Source organism: Alnus glutinosa, chromosome 11 (genome assembly GCF_958979055.1).
Source record: "Alnus glutinosa chromosome 11, dhAlnGlut1.1, whole genome shotgun sequence".
NCBI lineage: Eukaryota > Viridiplantae > Streptophyta > Magnoliopsida > Fagales > Betulaceae > Alnus > Alnus glutinosa.
Window position 1 is genome coordinate 11,202,102 of NC_084896.1, and position 18,937 is coordinate 11,221,038.

The 18,937-nt window shown below is 41.9% G+C and overlaps 2 protein-coding genes across 2 annotated transcripts; both read left to right on the top strand.

Moving 5' to 3' along the window:
• The first annotated feature begins 5,398 nt into the window (after positions 1-5,398).
• Positions 5,399-15,197, top strand: LOC133881689 (protein RETICULATA-RELATED 1, chloroplastic). The gene is made up of 8 exons (XM_062320689.1): positions 5,399-5,923; positions 7,368-7,532; positions 7,658-7,750; positions 7,825-7,940; positions 13,048-13,146; positions 13,244-13,549; positions 13,687-13,851; positions 14,574-15,197. The coding sequence occupies exons 1-8, from the start codon at positions 5,573-5,575 to the stop codon at positions 14,854-14,856; spliced, it is 1,578 nt and encodes a 525-aa protein (XP_062176673.1). The 5' UTR covers positions 5,399-5,572; the 3' UTR covers positions 14,857-15,197.
• A 2,132-nt stretch (positions 15,198-17,329) lies between these two features.
• LOC133882073 (elongation of fatty acids protein 3-like) lies at positions 17,330-18,456 on the top strand. The gene has a single exon (XM_062321178.1). It carries the CDS (start codon positions 17,437-17,439, stop codon positions 18,253-18,255), a length of 819 nt encoding a protein of 272 aa, XP_062177162.1. The 5' UTR covers positions 17,330-17,436; the 3' UTR covers positions 18,256-18,456.
• Positions 18,457-18,937: the final 481 nt, after the last annotated feature.

Consider the following 18,937-nt stretch of genomic DNA (forward strand, 5'->3'; position numbering starts at 1 on the left):
TTAGCCAATTTTAGTAAAATATGGAATTTGGCTAAGTGTAAAAACTGGGCGGTACTACTATCATAACAAAGCACCAAAAATAAAAAATTTTACTACTATCACAAAACTTTACATTAAACGACGGATGTCAATACAAAGGCTTACAAAAGCACCAAAAGACATGCCGAAGCCAAAAAAAAAAAAAAATCTAAGGCTTCTCGATATTCGGTTCCCGGGAATCTTGATCAACAGAAGCCTCAACATCAACTACCTCGGTCGGAGCACTTAACTCCGCCGGTTGAGTAGCCCCGTCAGCAGGCTCATCATCTTCATCAGCCCAAACTGGGACGTCAGGAATCAAATCTCGACCTATTCCCCTTAACTCTAAAATAGCTTGTTCTGGGACATCCATAAAGTCGGTATAGTTCAACTCGGCAAAATTAGGGGAAGGCGTCGAAGGGTTAAGCACAAATTCCTTGAGTGAATTGAAACCCCAGCCAAATCCATTAACCCAGGTCAGATCCCGGACCTTGGTAAATGTCAGGATCTGACTATGAAATCGTTTGGCCTTCGCTTTGTAGTGAGCAGCCTTCGATTTATAGTGCTTGGATTTCTTCCGAAGCTCACGGAACTTGGACTTAGCTTTTTGTAAATCCGCTTGGGATGCTTGTAAGCCCGATTCAACTTCCTATAACTTCTCCTCTACAGCTTGCCGAGCTTCTTCGGTGACTCGCCGAGCTTCTTTGGCGACTCTCTTTTGTGCTGCTGCTGCACTCAGATCAGCCCGCAACACGGTATTGCTGCATGATGTAGCCGAATACCTTGCCTCGACACCATCAGTGTGAGTTTTAAGCGCAAACATCTCGCGGGATCTCGCATCTAGCTCAGCAGCCAATCCTCGGCTGGTTTCCTTGGCCGCTTCTCGCCTAAGCTCGGCCTCAGCAATTGACTCATCATATTTGGCCAACTCTGACTCTCGCTCGGCGAGAAGCTTATTCAGCCTGGCCACTTATGATTCCAGGGATTGTCTGCGAGCCAACTCGAGCTCAAGCTCAGAAACCCACTGTTGAAGTCCAGCCACAACCAGAACCTGATCTCGATGGAAATCCTTGTGTTGGTCGAACAGAGCAAGGGTATCCACCAATTGCTGTCAAGCAAAAGCGAGACATTAAAAAAAAGAAAGAGAAGAGAAGAGGAAGGAACAAAACAAGTGAAAGAAGCTCACCATTGTCTGCAGTCGGACCAATGAAGCGATCATATCCTTGGTTGGAATGCAACTGGCGGTACTTCGCCCCAAGCAGTCAGCCAGTGTCAGGGCCTGAACCGCGTCCATGATTGGCCAGGCTAAACGCTCTTCCAGTGAGGCCTCGTCATATTCATACTGCCGGGCTGGCCTAAAAAATCCAAGAGAATCGTAAGTAGATCCTCCCATCGGTCCGGTCTCTTCAATCCTAAGCTCGACAGCGGGCCTGCTACAACTCGGCTCCGCCTCCTGCGCCGTAGGACAAACAGAGAGTGAGTTGCTTGGCCCGGCGGCCGCACTATCCGTTTTGATTCGAAGGGACGCAACATCATCACCAACCTCAGCGGTCATTTCTGGCAGCGTTATCTCTTGGGTCCCGACCCCAGCATCAACCCGTGTTGTCGACAACTCGGGTGGGTCCAAATTAGTTTCTGGGGGAGTAGTATGAACGGCTTCGTCCCCGTCCACGGATGGAAGGGTCCCATCTTGGCCCACGGCATGTGTTTTGGGCGCATCTTCGTCGCAAAGTGTTGGAACTCCTTCGGACGCTAAGGGCGGAGGCGTTGCCCTCTTCTCGGCATTCTGAGAAGAATCTTCGGAATGAATCGTTGACAGGGATTCAGCGCGGATTGGGATACCGCGAACTGCCGAACCAAGTGACTTGAGATATGACCATGCCGCTTCAATCTTTCGTTTCTTCTTAACAGGCTCCCTCTTAGATACATCGGGAGACTGAGGCCTTTTTTCGGCAGCCTTTGATTTATTTGCCGACCTTTCAGCAGCCTTCAGCTCTGCGGCTTTCTTCTTGGCAGCCTTTGATTTCTCTGCCGACCTCTCAGCAGCCTTCAACTCGGCGACTTTCTTCTCGGCAGTTTTCTTTGCTTTAGCCACCTGCTTGGCCCCGATTCGTTGGGCATCGGCAAGAAGCTTCTTTACAGTTTTTGGAGCCTCTTTTCGCTCCTTAGATTTCTTCGGTTCTTCAAGGACTTTCTCTTTACCCTTCTGGGTAGCAGGCTCAGGGTTTTCTTTTTGGCTTCTGGGGCTTGCTTTTCCTCTCCTTTAGGAATGGAAGATCAGAAACCAGAATGTCGTAACTGAGAATATTTCACATATTCTCGTTTGTTACAAGGTGGTCGAAGTCCAGCGTGACCGAAGCCTTTTCGATTGGCGTAGCCTTCACGAAAGCAAGCATGGCGTCGACATTGTCGGTTTGCTCATCGTTCAACTCAGGGGCCTCGGCAGCTCCAACTCTCATACAGGCCCAGTGCCGGGGTACCCTTTGGTCCAAGGAGGTTGAGGGTTCGGCTCTTTCCCATTGGCCAGAGACTCTGAATATTTGTTCCTTCCATTCCTTGTTGTTAGAATATCTCCAAGCCAAATGGATAAAGGGCGGTTTCTTGCGAACGGTGAACTCGACCGTACCGTCTCCTTGGAAGCCGGCTCGGTAAATTGTGAGGAACTCGGCTACATACATCCTCTTCTGAAGCTTAGTCCTCCAGAGGACGAAGGAAGCAAATAGATATCTCCATTCGTTCGGTTTTACTTGAGAAGGAGCCACCCCTAGCTGCACAAGCAGTTCCCTGGCTATCCCTATGAAAGGGAACCGGAATTCGGCCATCAGCATTCGCTCGGTGATTGTCACATCGCCGCCTGCGATGAAAAGTTGACCGGGCTCCTAAAAGTGTAGAGTCACGGAGTCCGGGAAGTTATAGCTTTGGCGGAGGTGGCTTTCCTTAGAAGTCGGAATCAGAGACCTAAATCTATTCTCATGAGGAATAAGATTCGGGCCACCACCAATGGGAGCACCATCAGAATCAGAAGCCATGGAAGTCGGTCAACTGTTTGAAGGAAGTCGGTTAACTGTTTGAAGGAAGTCGGACAACAGTTTGAAGAGGATCGGGAAATAGGAAAATATTGGTCGGAAAAGGGAATTCTCGCCGGAAAACTCAGAGGTTTTTCACAGAACAGTGAATGGTTAAAGGTAAAAATTAGGGTTGAGGGTTTATATAATGCTTCAGTAGGAAGTTGAAAAGACGTACATTGAATGCGCCGAGCTAGAAAGTTTTGCAACCGTCGGGCATACAATTGGCCTCGAAAGACAAGCCAAACGCGCGTCTCAACGCGTGATACAGACTCCACGGCCAAAAGGCTATCAAGCGTGACTACACGCGATACGAGAAGCTCGAATCAACCTAATAATGTCCGCGCCCCTCAAAAATGCAGACCGACCTGACAATAAATTCCGAATCTCATCATGGCCAAAGTCATTATTTCGGGCGTTTCCGTTTCCAAGGGTGCTTAAATTCAAACATTTTGAATTTCAAAATTTTTGAATTTTTCGGTTCTTTCCAGAAAAGCGAGCCAGTATAATTCGCATCCAAAGCCCAGCAGAACCGTGCAAGAAAATTCCTTTCACTGAAACTACTTCATGGGAAAGGAATTGGGGGGTAACTGTTAAGGAATAATCCCGATTCTGCCCAATGGGCCAGGATCGTGGCCCATTAAGACCAGTGGCTAATTGCCATGACTGTCATATCCAACAGGCTCGGTAATTTGCTGTCTCTACATAAAGATCAAGGACGGTTAAAAGCCGACCTTATGACGACCATGAAGGAAGTCCCACGATCCACACAATAGGAAGGTGCCCCCACGATCTAAAGCCGGTTGAGGGCTGACTCCGCAATGATCGCGGAGTACGAACCACGACTCCATGATCTCAAGTCAGTTAAAGACCGACTTGGTAACGATCATGGAGAGTATACTTTAATCCTACGATCCGAGTAGTCGACAAGCACTTCAGATCTGACACGTGGTCCAATGGAAAAGTCGGACCACTTCTTAACATTCCATTTACAAATACCTCACAACTAGACATGTATCATTTCGGATTTGCTCACTGTGATTAAGAGTAATATACACTTGAGATAATATTGACAAAAGCATCAGAATGAGATTGTCGGATTCCCCTCGACGAAGTTTTTCTCTTTTACAGGATATTGGAGGTAGCCTCTTCCGTTTATCAACTACCATATCAGAATCTGTTCTAACACCTGTGAATTAAAATCTTGGTTTCGCCACTGAAGAGAAGCAAGAAGATAGCTCACAAACTTGCAATGGAAGCTTTGCATTGATTTTCCATCATATATTAGAGATGAGAAATGTTTAATTTCATTATCTTACGCATATTTTGTCTATCTCCAATAAAAGATGTTGCAAATTCACTATTAAATCTATGAGATCATATGTGAATTCCACATATTTAATAGTATATTTAAAAAAATACAAAAAAATAAATCAAACACATCTTATTAAAGATATTTTGTATCTCTTGAACAACTTGTTCCTCATCTTTTTTTTAATAAAAGTAGGTCATTGCATAATTTTTTATTTAAGAAAAAGGAGTAGCTTTTCCATGGCAGGCGTCACAGGTAAAATAGGCCCTAAAGAGGTAGGTACGTGTATGGCTTTCAACAAAACTTGAATAAACGAACGGCGGATGATAATTAGTTCAAAGACCATCCGGTATTTATAGTTTGGTACACACAAGATGAGCATATCTCCCTTTGTACGGTTTAAAGAAAAAAAATAGTTAAATATTATTTAGTCTCCTTAATTAATCATTTTTTTTTATGAACCATCACGAACTGATAAGTGTCATGAATTGATTATTCAAACTGTCAATATGTTATTATTTAGCCTCTGTCACTCTTGACCGTTATGTTAGATGAAAAATTAAATTTAATCAAAATGTTTCGAAAATAGAACCAAAATTATTATTTTTATTTATTAATTAGAAGAAAAAGACAAAGAGTAATTTTAGTTTTTTAATTGTCAAAATAAAGGTATTTCAGAATATTTTGATCAAACTTAATTTTCCATCTAATGACTAATATAAGGGTCAAAGATTGACGAATAAGGCTAAGTTGTAATAAATTGATAGATTAGACCAAAACATTACACTTGTGGATTCGTAATGCTTTATAAAAAAAGAAAAAATAATTGAGCATCACCAGCGTTAGCCCGGCCCAGACCATCGAAACCAACAAACGAAGCAGGCCTTACGCTGCTTCCCGATTCCACTCGCCCAAACAGCCCGAGTGAACTCACTGGCTAACGACCCAAAGTTTGGGATTGGGTTTCTCTCGTGTTTGTCACCTAGCTAGTCGGCTCTATCAAAAACCCCCCCACATCATCTTCTTTTCTCTCTTTCCAATTCTCTCTCTCACACTGCCTCCCTTGAGAGAGAGAGAGAGAGAGAGAGACTGCAAAAACTCCCAATACCTTCTATGAGAAAATTCTACCTCTAATTTTCTCGGTGGTGTCCAAGCAGAAAATATCAACTCAAAGAAAATGTCTCACGCGGTATTCCATACGGCGCAAATTATGCCCATAAAGACCTTATCGTCGAAGCCAAAGGTGGGACCGTTTTTTCCGGTTGTGCATCCGGTGGCCGATAAGATGTGTCGGAGGGGACTGGTGCTGAAGGCCTCCGCTGAGTCTTCCTCGACGCTGGTGGGTGGGGACTCCGTAGGTCTGTTGGAGCGCTGCTTTGTAGCGCCACCGGCATCTGGCGCTTCCGATTTAGCTTCGGCGGTGATGGTTGCTCCGGTTATGAAGGGACAGTACGGTGCATTCGGTGCGGTTACTTTGGAGAAGGGCAAGCTCGATATGTCTCAGAAGCAATCCCAGTCTAGCCCCGAGGTCTGCTCGTCTTTTATTTTGATTTTTTTTATTTTCGGTTGAGAAATGTAAATTGGAGTTCTTCATTTGTTGTTTGATTGCTGAGAAACTGGGAAAGTTGAAGAAAGTTAATGACTTTAGAAGCTTAGCTCTCACTTGATAGAACCATATGCAATTTCTTTCTTCTTCTTTTGAGTTGGGGCTCTTCAAAGTCTGGGAACTGAAATCTTAGAAGAGAGTAAAAATTACAATTACAATTTTATTATTTAGGGCTCATGGAAGCTGAAATCACTGATTCTTTAAAATTGAGAGCTTCAGTGAAGCACTATATTTTAAATATGATTAATCCCAAGGGTTGGCTCAAGTGGTAAGCACCTTGGTCTTTGTGGCATTCCCTTCAGGTTTAAGGTTGTTCTAATCTCCTTGGGTGCAAACAATTCCTTGGTGTCACGGTCCGGAATTTGCCCAACAGGGGGTAGGTTCACGAAGAGGTCCGGCCTTGGAGGGGTTCCTCGTCATAAAAAAGAGAAAAAACTATAGTTTAAAGAGGATTTCACTTAGGTACTATAAAAAAGACTACAACACATTTCATATAGTTTTTTCAACGGTTTAGATTTAATTTAATTCTCTATTTATTTTCTTTTAAATAAAGGTAACGGTTGCTTTTGGCTTTTTAGTATCTAACTGAAAGACCGAAAAGAAAGCTCTCGCTTATTTTTTTGTTCTTTTATTAGAAGCTCTCACTTATTGTAAATGCCCATGTGAGAGCTTGTGAAGAAATTATATATGATGTTCCGTGTGTCATCCCTAGCATTATAACCCATGTGGTGGATCTCTTGGTGTGTTGGAATAGGAGGGTCGGCCGGAATGACATTATTATCGTTTGGAATGCAATTGCTTCCTTTTTATTGTAGTGCATTTGGAGAGAAATGAACGTTTGAAGCTTCGATGATCAAGAGAGAATGAGTTCGGATCTATGGAGTTGTTTTATTAAAGCCTTAATTGAGTGGATGTCTGCTATTGCTTTTCTCTGTCTCTAGTTATGCAGATTTTTGTTCTCTTTTTCCTTATTCTTAATTTATTGGGTGTTTCTTTTGTATACTTCCTATGTACTTGGGTTGTGCTTTTTGTGCTTTTAATGAATTTATATATAACTAGGGTTTATGGTTTAGTGTTATATATAAACATGTTTGTTGAGATGGATTTGCAGTTCTTGTGTTTGAAACTGGTGAAGTTGGTGGATATTATTCCGTCATGTAGATTTTTTAGAGGAACCAACCTATTTTCTATATTAGATAATTTATTTCTAAGTTGGATGCTGATCTAGGTCTGAGTACTCAGATTCAAGATTCTGCATTCATTTAACCAGTTAACTGAATGATTCTACTTTCAGTTGGTTTAATCATATTGTGATGAAAATCGTTCAGTTTTTTGCGCAAGATGGCTGATACTTTTGAAATTGCAGACTGCGATTGGGGGAGGTGGTGGAGATATTGGAAAGAAAATAAATCATGGTGGTGGTGATGGTGGTGATGACGATGGAGACGACGACGATTACTTTGATGACTTTGATGACGGCGATGAAGGAGATGAGGGAGGCCTATTTAGGAGAAGGAAATTTATTGAGGAGGTTAAATTCTCATACATACTCAAATACACTAAGCCATGCTCCTTGAGTAGATAAAATGTTTCATCTTTGAATGCTGTTAATATTAATGTTTTCTGATGCAGTTATAATTTTATGCCTTTTACCAGCTTTTTGATCGTAAATTTGTGGATGCGGTGTTAAATGAGTGGCAGCGGACAATGATGGATTTGCCTGCTGGATTCCGCCAAGCTTATGAAATGGTATAGTATTTTTCTAAGTATGTGCTTTTGACCAAGAATTCTGTCTCTGGATACTGATTGAATTTTGCCTCCAGGGTCTGGTCAGCTCTGCTCAAATGGTAAGATTCCTAGCAATCAATGCCAGGCCGACCACTACTAGGTTCATTTCTCGAGCACTTCCTGAAGGAATATCAAGGGCATTTATTGGCAGGTGATTTTTGTTGAAATGTCCTATGATTTCACATTGTAGGCTGTCAACTTTATAGAGTTCCCTCATAATTTTTGTTTAAGTCATCATTTGTCCTAAAAGTTTAAGTTGATAGGAATGGTAAATCTAATCATTTAATTAATACTTTAACAATCCTCTTCGTGTGTAGGTTGAAACTTCCCCTCAATAACTGAGACCAAATAGGCAGGATATTTAATTGAAATAGGGGGTAAACTATGTGGAGTAAGGGTTTGAATTCAAAACTTCTGCTATAATATCATGTTAAATAATCACTTATTCCAAAAGCTTAAGCTGATAGGGAATGATAGATCTTATCATTTAATTACTACTTTAATAATTTTGTGCTACATTTACAAATTAATCTTGTTCGATCTCTCTTTTTGATGGCTTAACTGTTCATATTTGCAATATTTGCACGAGTATTTGGCATTTTTTTTTTCTCTTGAATCATTGGTAAGAAAGATTCCTTTTTTTTTTTTGATAAGTAATAATCTGACTTTATTAAAAGCGTCAGGCGCCCCTTAGTACACCGGCAGTATACAAGACAACGCATTGCTTGAAAATAAAAAAACAGCCCTAAAAAAGGAAGAGAGAACCCACCCAAGCCATCCCACGATAGCATCAAACCCCAACCCAAACCCTCAAAGAGCACACCACATACCCATCCAAGAACCCTCGAAACCCAACACCCTAAGACACGACACCCGAACCCCACCTCCGACCCACACACTACAGAACCTGAGCCTTTCCTCTCCTACTCCAAGGACGCACACTCGCACCGTCATAGTTAATGGAGCACTTCAGATTCTGCAGTTCCCTCCTCCCTTTGTTCTTCTGCCGCTTCCCCATAGTATCCCGATGGAAATCCTCCTCAATGGCATCCAACAATGCCAGGGCCGAATCTTCATCCTCAGCACCATCGGACTCCCACTCCAAAAGTAGATCAGGAGGAATTACGCCCAAGGGGTAAGGAGAATCACCTATCTCTCCCTGATCCCACAATACAATCTCCCCGGTTGGGCCAAACCCAACCGGCCACTTCTGAGATTGGATTAATCCATTCACTTTGGGATTCTCACCCTTGACTTCTGTCTTTGATATACAGTCGCTCAAAGGATTTCTCGGGAGAAGGAACCCTCGCCGAAGGCCCACTCCCCCATTTGGCTTCGGCAATTTCTGACCCACAGACCCGTCCAACGCCTGGGAAGTACCCGCGCACTGTGTCATCGGCGAACACAAAGCAGTCACTGCCTCTTCAATCAAGGGAATATCCAGCTTACTCGCTTTGGCCTTCGATTTCCGCTGATACCTCATGACTGATTTTGTTTCGGACGGGTAAATGAGCGACCCACTGTCCGTCATCACTGGAAGAGACAATCGAATCCTCTCTCCCAACTCATCCGCCCCCACAGAGGGAAACTCAAATCCTTTAGGGCCCGGCTCCATTCCCCCAAGCTTACCCGAGGATAAGCCACACCCATACCTTTCTAGACGCTTGATGGGCTTCACCGCACACACTGAGATATCTTCAACCATCGCCGTGCACCCGCTAGGAAGCTCTCCATTTTCCGACATCCCCCCATCCACGCCAATCGTCATCTTCTTCGGCCTAGACCCATCTTGCCAGTCCAAAACGTGATGAGCGGAAAGAGCCGTAGTCTCCACCGGGGCAGCACCCTCCATCGACGACGAACCTCCCTTGAGCCCCCCACCGGTAGAACTCGACCCGTCCACGGCTTCCGGCGCCAAAGAGCCCAGTCCCGAAGATCCAGAATCCAACCTCGCTTCGTCGAGACCACAAATCTGCTCCGGGGAAGTCCTCTTAGCCTTCTTGAGCTTGGGCTTAGAGCCCAACTTCTTATAACCAACCTTCCAACGTGGCCTACTAACTGAGGATATCTTGCACTGGCCCATTTTCAGCCCAACAGAAGATCTCCTTCTCCAGCCCACGTTTGACCCACTCACCCAATCCAGCCAAACTCCAACCTGTTCAAGAATCTTTCTGCAGACTCTGACATCGCTGTCCCTGCTACTGCACTTTCTGACTTTTCGCACGTTGAAACCATCGCCACCGAGGTCTTTCCCGGCCGGAACCAAACGGCTCTTCTCCCAGACGTAACAGTCCACCGCCTGCCGAATAATCTCGCAGGACCGGTCCTTTAACGTGAGCTGCTCCTCGCACCAGGCCGCCTCCTCCTGCGCGACCTTATTCCTGCCACCAGATGCAGAGATGGATGGCGACGAGCGAACCGCCTCCGCGAAAGACAGAGATCCCGCAGCCTTCCCGAACCAAACCCCCACCTTCTTCCCCCTTAACTTCTCTTCCGGCGAGGAACCACCGGGCCCGCGCCCAGCCGCATTACCAACCACTACTAAGGCCTTACGCAGCTCAGAGATGAACTTGATCCAGCCCCATCCACCCCGCCCCTCAGGAATGCGAAGGAACCCTCTATGAACGCCCACCCCATAGACCGCTACCTCCATAAACCTGCCATTAATGTTACCTCCAGTGCGTACTATCGTCACCTTCTCCTCTTCCTGGAATGATTTGACAGAATCGGGCATACCATTTCCCCCCCTCAGCACCTCCATAGTCGAACCCAGCCATTCGATGCACTGGTTGCTCAGAAACACCGCACCGGAATAAAATTTCCGATTTTCTTCCACCCTTAGCACTGACGCCCCTTCATTGACCGAGAAGACAAACGCTTTTGCCTCCACCAGAAATCGTCTATCCATCCCTCACATCCCTTGCGTGACTCGCCTCAGATCCCTAGAAGAAGTCGTCTATCCATTTGGACTGAGGGCCAACTCCAGTGAAGCGATACGAGCCCTTCTATCGTACCCAGCGAAACAATCCGAAGCAAGAATTAGCGTGACGCGCCTACACGCGCCGCCACTAGCAGGACAGAAGGAATGAGCGGGAGGACAAGAAGAGAGAGAACGGAGAGAATTTCAACAAAAAAATCCAAAGATGATCCTATGCTCACCCCTTCCTTTTATGTTCCAAATGTTGTACATGCTTGGTTAGATGCCATTAAAACAGTTATAGCTCTGACCAGTAAAAGAATTCAGTCAAATGGCTATAAACTTATCTTGCTTTAGAAAATGAGAAAAAGCTTTACATATGTTAAATTGCAATAGTATCTGAAGATAAAGAAACTGCTTCATGACAGGGTAATTTACTGGGAGATACAAGATTGCAATTAGTCTAATACTCAAAGTTATACCCTTGAAATTGGGCTTTTGTCTATGGATTATTGTTCCTTTTCTGTGATATAGTCTTTCTTGTTATGATCTTGTTCTTCATCTTTGCAAGATGACAACTTATCTTTGTTCAGTTTTATTCATTAAAAAAAAAAGACTTTATCTTTGTTCAGTTTTCTGTAGCAGAATACAGGCCTTGCTGAAGTGTAAGAGTAATTTAATGAATCCCCTGAGATGCAGTAAAGGCTTTTATGTTGATCTCTACCCCATGAGGAGGCCCTGGGTTTTGCATATGCAGTTCAATTAGACTGTATGAGATGATTGGCCTCAATTTGTTGAGGCATTAAGGCAATCAAGTTACAATCAAGCCATTGGATATGGGTTTTGGATATGCAGTTCAATTAGCCTGTATGGATGAGTTTAAAAGGCTGTCTTAATAGAGTGTGGACTTGTGGGAGCTGTTCTGAAAGGTAATAGGATTCAAGAGATCGATTGTCATGTTGCTAGGAGTTTGGAAAGAAGAAAAAAGAGGGTTATAAAGTGGCTTTTGGAGGATTAATTGATGGAGAACAAAGACTTACGGTTTTTAAAGATATAAGGTAAGGATTAAATTTGGATTTGAGGTAACGCAAGGATAGTAGGAATCAGGTTGCTGTTAGCAGGATTTCAAACTGTAATGAACAGTAACAGAGGCTCGGTTTAGTATTTTTGGGTTGCTAGGTTTTATTATTTGATGAGAAAAAGGTTGGGTCTGGTAAAGTATGAGTGCTGTGAATGGTTTTTCAGATCTGCCTGTAGGTTTAAAAATGATAAAGGTGCAGGAAAGCAGAAAACGAAAAGAAGAAATAAAGAAGAGAAAAAGAAATCAGAATATCACATGTTTAACAAAGCAAAGCCGTAAATCTCAATTTACTAGGTACTGATTCAGAAAGAGAGTTTTAAAGCTTCTTTCAAAATGAAAAAACCCTAATTTAAACTGTTCATGATCCTTTTCATATATATTTTAGTTATGAAAAAACCCTTATTATTTGGATGAGACTTCAACCAGCAAGTCATAAAGGCCTAACGACTACTGTGGTCACTTGACTAAAATGATTATTTAATTGGCACGGGCCTTTTATTTGACACAACGCATAAAGCCTTAAGTCTATGGCTTCCAACAGGTAGGTTCTTTTGATCCGTGCTGCTGTTGTGTTTCTATCATTCTAAACTTTGGTTTCACCTCCCTTCATCTCACAATAGATCAAATACAGATTGCGTGCATTTTAATACTCTTTCTAAAATGCCCTTAGATTGGCCAAGAAAGGTGGGTTCAGATTTGAAGAAAAGTGAGTTCAAATTTGGAAAATGATGGATTCAAATTTAAATGTATATAGGGCTGTTAAATAGATAAATGCTTTCCTTTCTGAAATTTTTTATCTTTTTGAAACAGCCTAAAATGGAGAGCACATAATCTATTGTGGGGTAGAGGGAGTAATAAGATATTCATATAATAGTTACTTATCAAAGAAAAGATATTCATATAATAGTTTTCATTCTGGCTGGTGATGCAGGCTGTATTTGTTTAAGAATTACAGTTCACTATAATGTTCATTTGTAGTGTGACTGTCTTAATAGGTACCTGGAAATGAATGTTTTTGTGTTATCAAAGGCAATGATTTATTTTCAGAAAATGGATGTTTTTGTTATGGATGAACTTCTTACCAAAACTTTAAACTCTATAACATAACAGATAGTATTTTTATGTCATCCTCTCAATAACGTTTTTAAGAACTAAGTGGTGGATTATTTTCTATGTGCATTGACTGTTTATTTGCTGTAAGCGTTTTGGGTCTGTCCTCAAATTTTATTATGTAATAACTAATGTTGTTCTGTTGCACAGGATGATTGCAGATCCTGCCTTCTTATATAGGCTTCTTTTGGAGGAGGCTGCTACAATTGGTTGCTCAGTTTGGTGGGAGTTGAAGAATCGCAAGGATAGGTGGGTGCTTTATTTCACGAAAGGGAAGTGAAACTTTATTTGACCATGCCCAGTCAATATACTTAACTGATTAGTTTCTGCTTTACTATGGTTGTAGGATAAAGCAAGAATGGGATCTGGCACTTGTTAATGTGCTCACAGTAGCAGCCTGCAATGCCATCGTTGTTTGGTCACTTGCTCCTTGTCGTTCGTATGGTAACACATTCCAATTCGATTTGCAAAATACTTTGCAAAAGCTCCCAAACAATATATTTGAGAAGAGTTACCCGCTACGGGAATTTGATTTGCAAAAGAGAGTTCACTCATTCTTCTACAAGGCTGCAGAGTTGTGTATGGTTGGCTTAAGTGCTGGAGCAGTACAAGGTGCATTGTCAAACTTTTTGGCCAGTAAAAAGGAGGGAAGGTAAGCATGTCTTAAAAACATGTATTACGTTTGTCTTTTTCCTTTTCATTTTAATCGAAGGTAGTAAAAAACTTTGCCTGTGATTGGGCGAATTAGTCCAACTAACTTACTGTCGGTGACCTATAATTGTTTGGCAGGTTATCTGTGACAATTCCATCTGTGAGTACTAATGCACTTGGTTACGGTGCATTTCTCGGTCTTTATGCAAACCTCAGATATCAGCTGATATGTGGATTTGATAGAGCAATGATCAACCATTTTGATGTCATCACAGTGGCACTGTGTTTTAGCACAGCTTTGAGGTCTGTTACTTTCACTGCTAAACAGTCATTCATATATGAGCCTTTCACTTTGCTTGTGCACACTTACGTAGTTAAATTATCATTTTCTCTTGCTTATGGAAGGAATTTTCTCTTTTCCTTTTCCCAATTTATGAAAATTGATAAGGCTTTGGCTGCTTTGTCAAATTAGTCAAATATTTTCACCTAGTTATGTGGTATTCTAAGTGTAGCTGCCTCTATTTTATTATTTTAACTTTTATTATCCATGTAATCATGTTTAGGAAAGGGTTTCTTCTTCTTTTACAAAATAGATATAATATTCTTTGGGTTTATATTCATGTGGGTCTGTTAATATATCTACTCAATATTTTAATATTGTTGACATATTTGCCTAATATGTTCTGAGAACTTCATCCAGTTGTATTATTTAGCGTTCTCTTGGTTACATGGTTCTATGTTTGAGGAACCCATTTATGAGTGTTATAGCATTAATTAGGTGTCTTCTTTACTATAATCCTGCTTTAAGTCCGGCTGGTTCCATTATCTTGCAATCTTTGAGAGATCCTGTTAATATTCAGCATCTTGAGTAAATTGAAATCTGTGACTATAGATGATGAGAGTAATGTTTGGTTGGTTTGTATAAGTGACCAAAATATATGTACGTAAAATAAATTCTTCCCTGGCTTTCAATATTTACGTCAGAGCTCGTGGAGTTGTTTAACCCCGTTAGTGATTTTATGCAGGCTTTTGAATGTTCAATTAGGAGAGAGATCAAGGGTGGCTTGGCTAGGCGTAGAGGCAGATCCGCTGGTTGATCCTGATAGTCTCTTGAAGGTTTACAGCAGGCCTCCAGAGGATGCTGAGAGGGCGTCTTCGAAATGGTTTATATCGAAGAATGCTGTTGTTTCTGGGCTTGGCCTCCTTGGCATCAAACAAGGGACTGCTGACTCAGCTGCCGATGGGCAAACATCAGCGCCCAAGGCTCGGAGAAAGAGGATTGTCCGGAAGAAGGTGACTACAGGTTGAACATAATAGTTTTTGTTGATGCCATGACAGTCAGTCAGAGTCTAATTTTTGCCGGCGAACTTGCTCGTCAAAGTAAGAGCTGCAAGGAGGAAGTGTCCCATAAATATAATGATTCCAAGACTGCTGCAGCGATTGGGGGGGGGCAGCTAAAACGAACAAAATTAATGACTAGAAGGAGAATAATATTGTGTCTTGGGGAGGATTTCTCGATTTTTCTTTTGTCCCGTAAAGAACTCTTGGACATGATGATATCTACGTCAAGCGCATGTTGACTGACTGTTTGTATTCAGAATTTTTTTTTACCAGTATTGAGATTGCATTCTTCTGAAGAATTAGTTTAACATTTGTTTCGGCGTCAAACTGTCGAACTTGCAGGATTTAATCCAGCAAAACTTATTTGTGAAGGAATTTTCAAATTTTGAGCCATTATTCATTCTCCTAATTACGTGGTGGTAAATATCAATAATATATATAATTGGAAGTACATCATTAAAAAAAAAATAAAAAAATAAAAAGAAAAAAGAAAGAAATAAGAAGGCAGCAGTGTGGTATGAAATTCCAGTATTTCAAAAAGAAAGAAAAAGAGAAGAAATAAAGAGAGGGAGTAGGAAATTCTTTTTGAGGATTAAAATGGCTTGGATCAAATGTTAGAATTGGATGTAATTGATGAAGATCTGAATGTCATTCTTTCATTGCAGCAAAAACTTGTTTCAAAAGATTCCTATGTTCTTAATTTACGCACTTCTTCGTCCCTTACACTTGAACCAATAAAAATAAAATAAAATAAAATAGCCATTGGGAAGATACATACATGATACATCCTTTTGTTAATTGTTGTTTTCTTGTGTTTTTGTTTTAAGGAGTTGTATTTCTTGCTTGGGTAGTGATTGGTGGGGGACTCGTTCTAACTGGAGCTTTTCAAAGTCTTTTAATTTTTTTACTAAAACGATGCGTTTAGATTATATATGTCAAACAAATCGTTTCATGTGTATATTTCAATTAGGTCTTTGAATGTGAGGGTAAAAGATAAATTGAGAGGGTAAAAGATAAAGAAAAACTTATAAAAACGCATATGAGGGTCATGTGAGGCATTGATCATCTGAGTTAACAGTTCTGATTGACATAAATGCGGTAAATGTACAAAATTGGTAATTGAATGTTTTCTTCTAATCGATGTGTCAGTTCATAAGAGCATGTTGACAGAGAACGATAGCTTATTAACAAAAGAAAAAAAATTACGCCTAAAAATTATATTCAATAGTTGGAGAAGACTTTGAAGAGTGTCATAAATCGTGTTAAAAATTATTTTGAACAAGCTATCTAGAGAGAGACAATCTCGTTTTTCTTTGTCTAGAGAGAGAGAGTTTCTGAGAGTTGGTTTCTCCAGGGGAGGGAGGCCTCACGCCTCCTTCCTCTTGGTGGTGTTTCTCCCTCTAGTTTCTTTGTGAGCTAGAGTGGCTTTTGTGTCCCCTGGCTTGTTCCAGTGGGAGTTTTTTTGTTCCCCCCGGTCGTTTACGGTGGTGGTTGTTATTCTCCTAGCGGTTGGGGCTATGGAGTTTTGTTTATTTGTGCTTTGGTTGTTGTTTCTTCTTTGTGTTGGACAGATACATTTCGTTTTAGTCGTCTTTTGGAGTGATCTTCGTTCGTGATTTTCGGCTTTCTTTTGAGTTAGATCTACATGGTTACGCCGAAGATCTTACGACACGACCCCCCCTGTGTTGTTTGCTGTCAGCCTCTGTTCCCGCCATCGCAACCTTTGGCTGTGTCGAACCTCTACACTTGGAGCGTGGCTTGTATGCGCTGAGAGTGTGGCTTGCGCGTGTGGGCCGCGCGCCACTTTTCCGGCCGGTTGGGTGGTGCTTTCGGGAAGGATTGTTGATTGTTTGCAGCATGAGAGGCCCGGGAGCGGCGCGTTGTCTTTCACACGCCGGTGTCAGGGTGGTTCCTCCACTTGCCGGCTAACGATTTGTTTTCTGTGTTTTACTGTATATTCTTGCTTCTTTCACAGTGTATTATTGTAATGAGCTAAAAATTATTTGGGCATTTAGGTGGCTTAGTAGCTAGACCAGACCCTTTCATTTTAGGAGGGTTGTTCTTCAATGTTTAAGAAAGGGTCATATGTTTGTTCTTGTAATTTTAGTTTGTTGCTTTGGTAACTGCTTCAAGTTAGGCTTGTTCCTAGCTTAGTGTTTAGGAATTCTTCATCTCTACTCACTGCCTTATGCCTTCAGGCTTTTAATGTAGCTTTAGGACTGTGTTTTTTGCCTTCGGGCTGTTGTAGCCTTCGGGCTGATGTATTTGCCTCTTGGCTTTTCTAGATTGAATGAAAGGTCCCTGTTCAAAAAAAAAAAAAAAAAAAAAAAAAAAAAAATTATTTTGAACAAGTGCAATGTTACCTACAACATTTTTTATTTTTTTTAATAAAAATATCTCACAGTACTGGCCTGGGGTGGCTGTTTTCATCCCACCCTTAAGTTTCCTCATCAAATCCTGAAAATTAAAAAGCAAGCCACTTAATTCAGAAGTCAACACCCTCTCTCTTTTCCTGTCGTCCCCCACAGCCGTCACCGTCGCCCGAAGATGAACGCCGCCATCTCAACCTTACAATTCTGGCTGGTGAACCACCCAGCCATCCTCCACTTCTCATGGAGCGACGGCCAAACCCCAGGCTCCACCCCACTCTTCCTCACCCTCACCGTTGTCTCCTACCTTTCTCTCACCTTCCTATTCTCCCGCCACCTCATCCCGCTCCCCTCCCTCGGCCCCCGCCTCCTCAAACCCATCTCCGCAGTCCACAACCTCACCCTCCTCCTCCTCTCCCTCGTCATGGCCGTCGGTTGCTCCCTCTCCATCCTCACCCACACTCCTCACCTCCACTGGATCGTTTGCTTCCCACCGCATACCCCTCCCACTGGGCCCCTCTTTTTCTGGGCCTACATCTTCTACCTCTCCAAGATCCTTGAATTCGTGGACACCCTTCTGATCATTCTCAGTAATTCCACTCGGAGGCTGACCTTCCTCCACGTGTACCACCACGCAACGGTGGTGATCATGTGCTACCTTTGGCTGCACAGTCGGCAGTCCCTGTTCCCGGTGGGGCTGGTGACGAATGCGGCGGTGCACGTGATAATGTACGCCTACTACTTGTTGTGCGCAATGGGGGTCCGGCCCAAGTGGAAAAGGCTGGTGACGGATGTGCAGATTGTGCAATTCGCGTTCAGCTTTGCGGTGTCGGGTCGGATGCTGTACTACCACTTCATCGGATCCGGGTGCTCCGGGATAGGGGGTTGGTGCTTCAATGCTGTTTTCAATGCCTCTCTTTTGGCTCTTTTTGTGGACTTTCATGCCAAGAGTTACGCCAATAGGAAGGAGATGGCTCGCAAGGATAAAGGTTCATGATTCATCATTGTTTTTTCTTCCATTTTCCTCCTATTCTTTTTATTTTTATTATTATTAAAACAATTTCACAAATGTCTTTTTGGGAAGTGTTTTTTTTTTTTTTTGTTAAACTCTAAAAACTAATAATTGTTTGTTCGCGTGCCGGAATTTTGACATTCATTTGAAGTTATGAAAAAATTACCATCTCCGACATTTTTATTATTATTATTATTTTTTATTTTATTTTTTTTTATTTTTCTATCTATCTAACCAATCCACTTAAATATCTTATTAGAAAGAGTAATGCTTTAAACTTGCACACTTTCAAATGTACACCCTTGATGCGACTCTAAAATCAATATGAAATTTTGGATGGGTACTATTAAATTATAACTCTAATGATAATTTTGAATGTTACGAGAGAATACATGCATTTGAATGTGTGAAAATGAAATTATGTGTAGCATTACTATTAGGAGCGTAATTCTTGTTTGTAGGTTGGGTTTGAGTCGTATTGAGATATGGGTATAAAACTATATAGGTCAACTTTAACCTGATCCATTGAATTAAACAAGTTTAACCCTCTAATTTTGTATTGGATTTTATGTCGAAATTGCGGGTCATATAAAAAATTGTATGTCATTATGTTGATTGTTGCGTGTTAGATTCGATTCATGTCGAAGTATTGGTATAAGACTATATA

Coding starts and splice junctions, on each gene's coding strand:
- LOC133881689 (XM_062320689.1), top strand. CDS start 5,573: ATGTCTCACGCGGTATTCCATACGGCGCAAATTATGCCCATAAAGACC. Junction 7,533..7,657: donor GAAGGAAATTTATTGAGGAG/GTTAAATTCTCA, acceptor GCCTTTTACCAG/CTTTTTGATCGTAAATTTGT. Junction 7,751..7,824: donor TCCGCCAAGCTTATGAAATG/GTATAGTATTTT, acceptor TTTTGCCTCCAG/GGTCTGGTCAGCTCTGCTCA.
- LOC133882073 (XM_062321178.1), top strand. CDS start 17,437: ATGAACGCCGCCATCTCAACCTTACAATTCTGGCTGGTGAACCACCCA.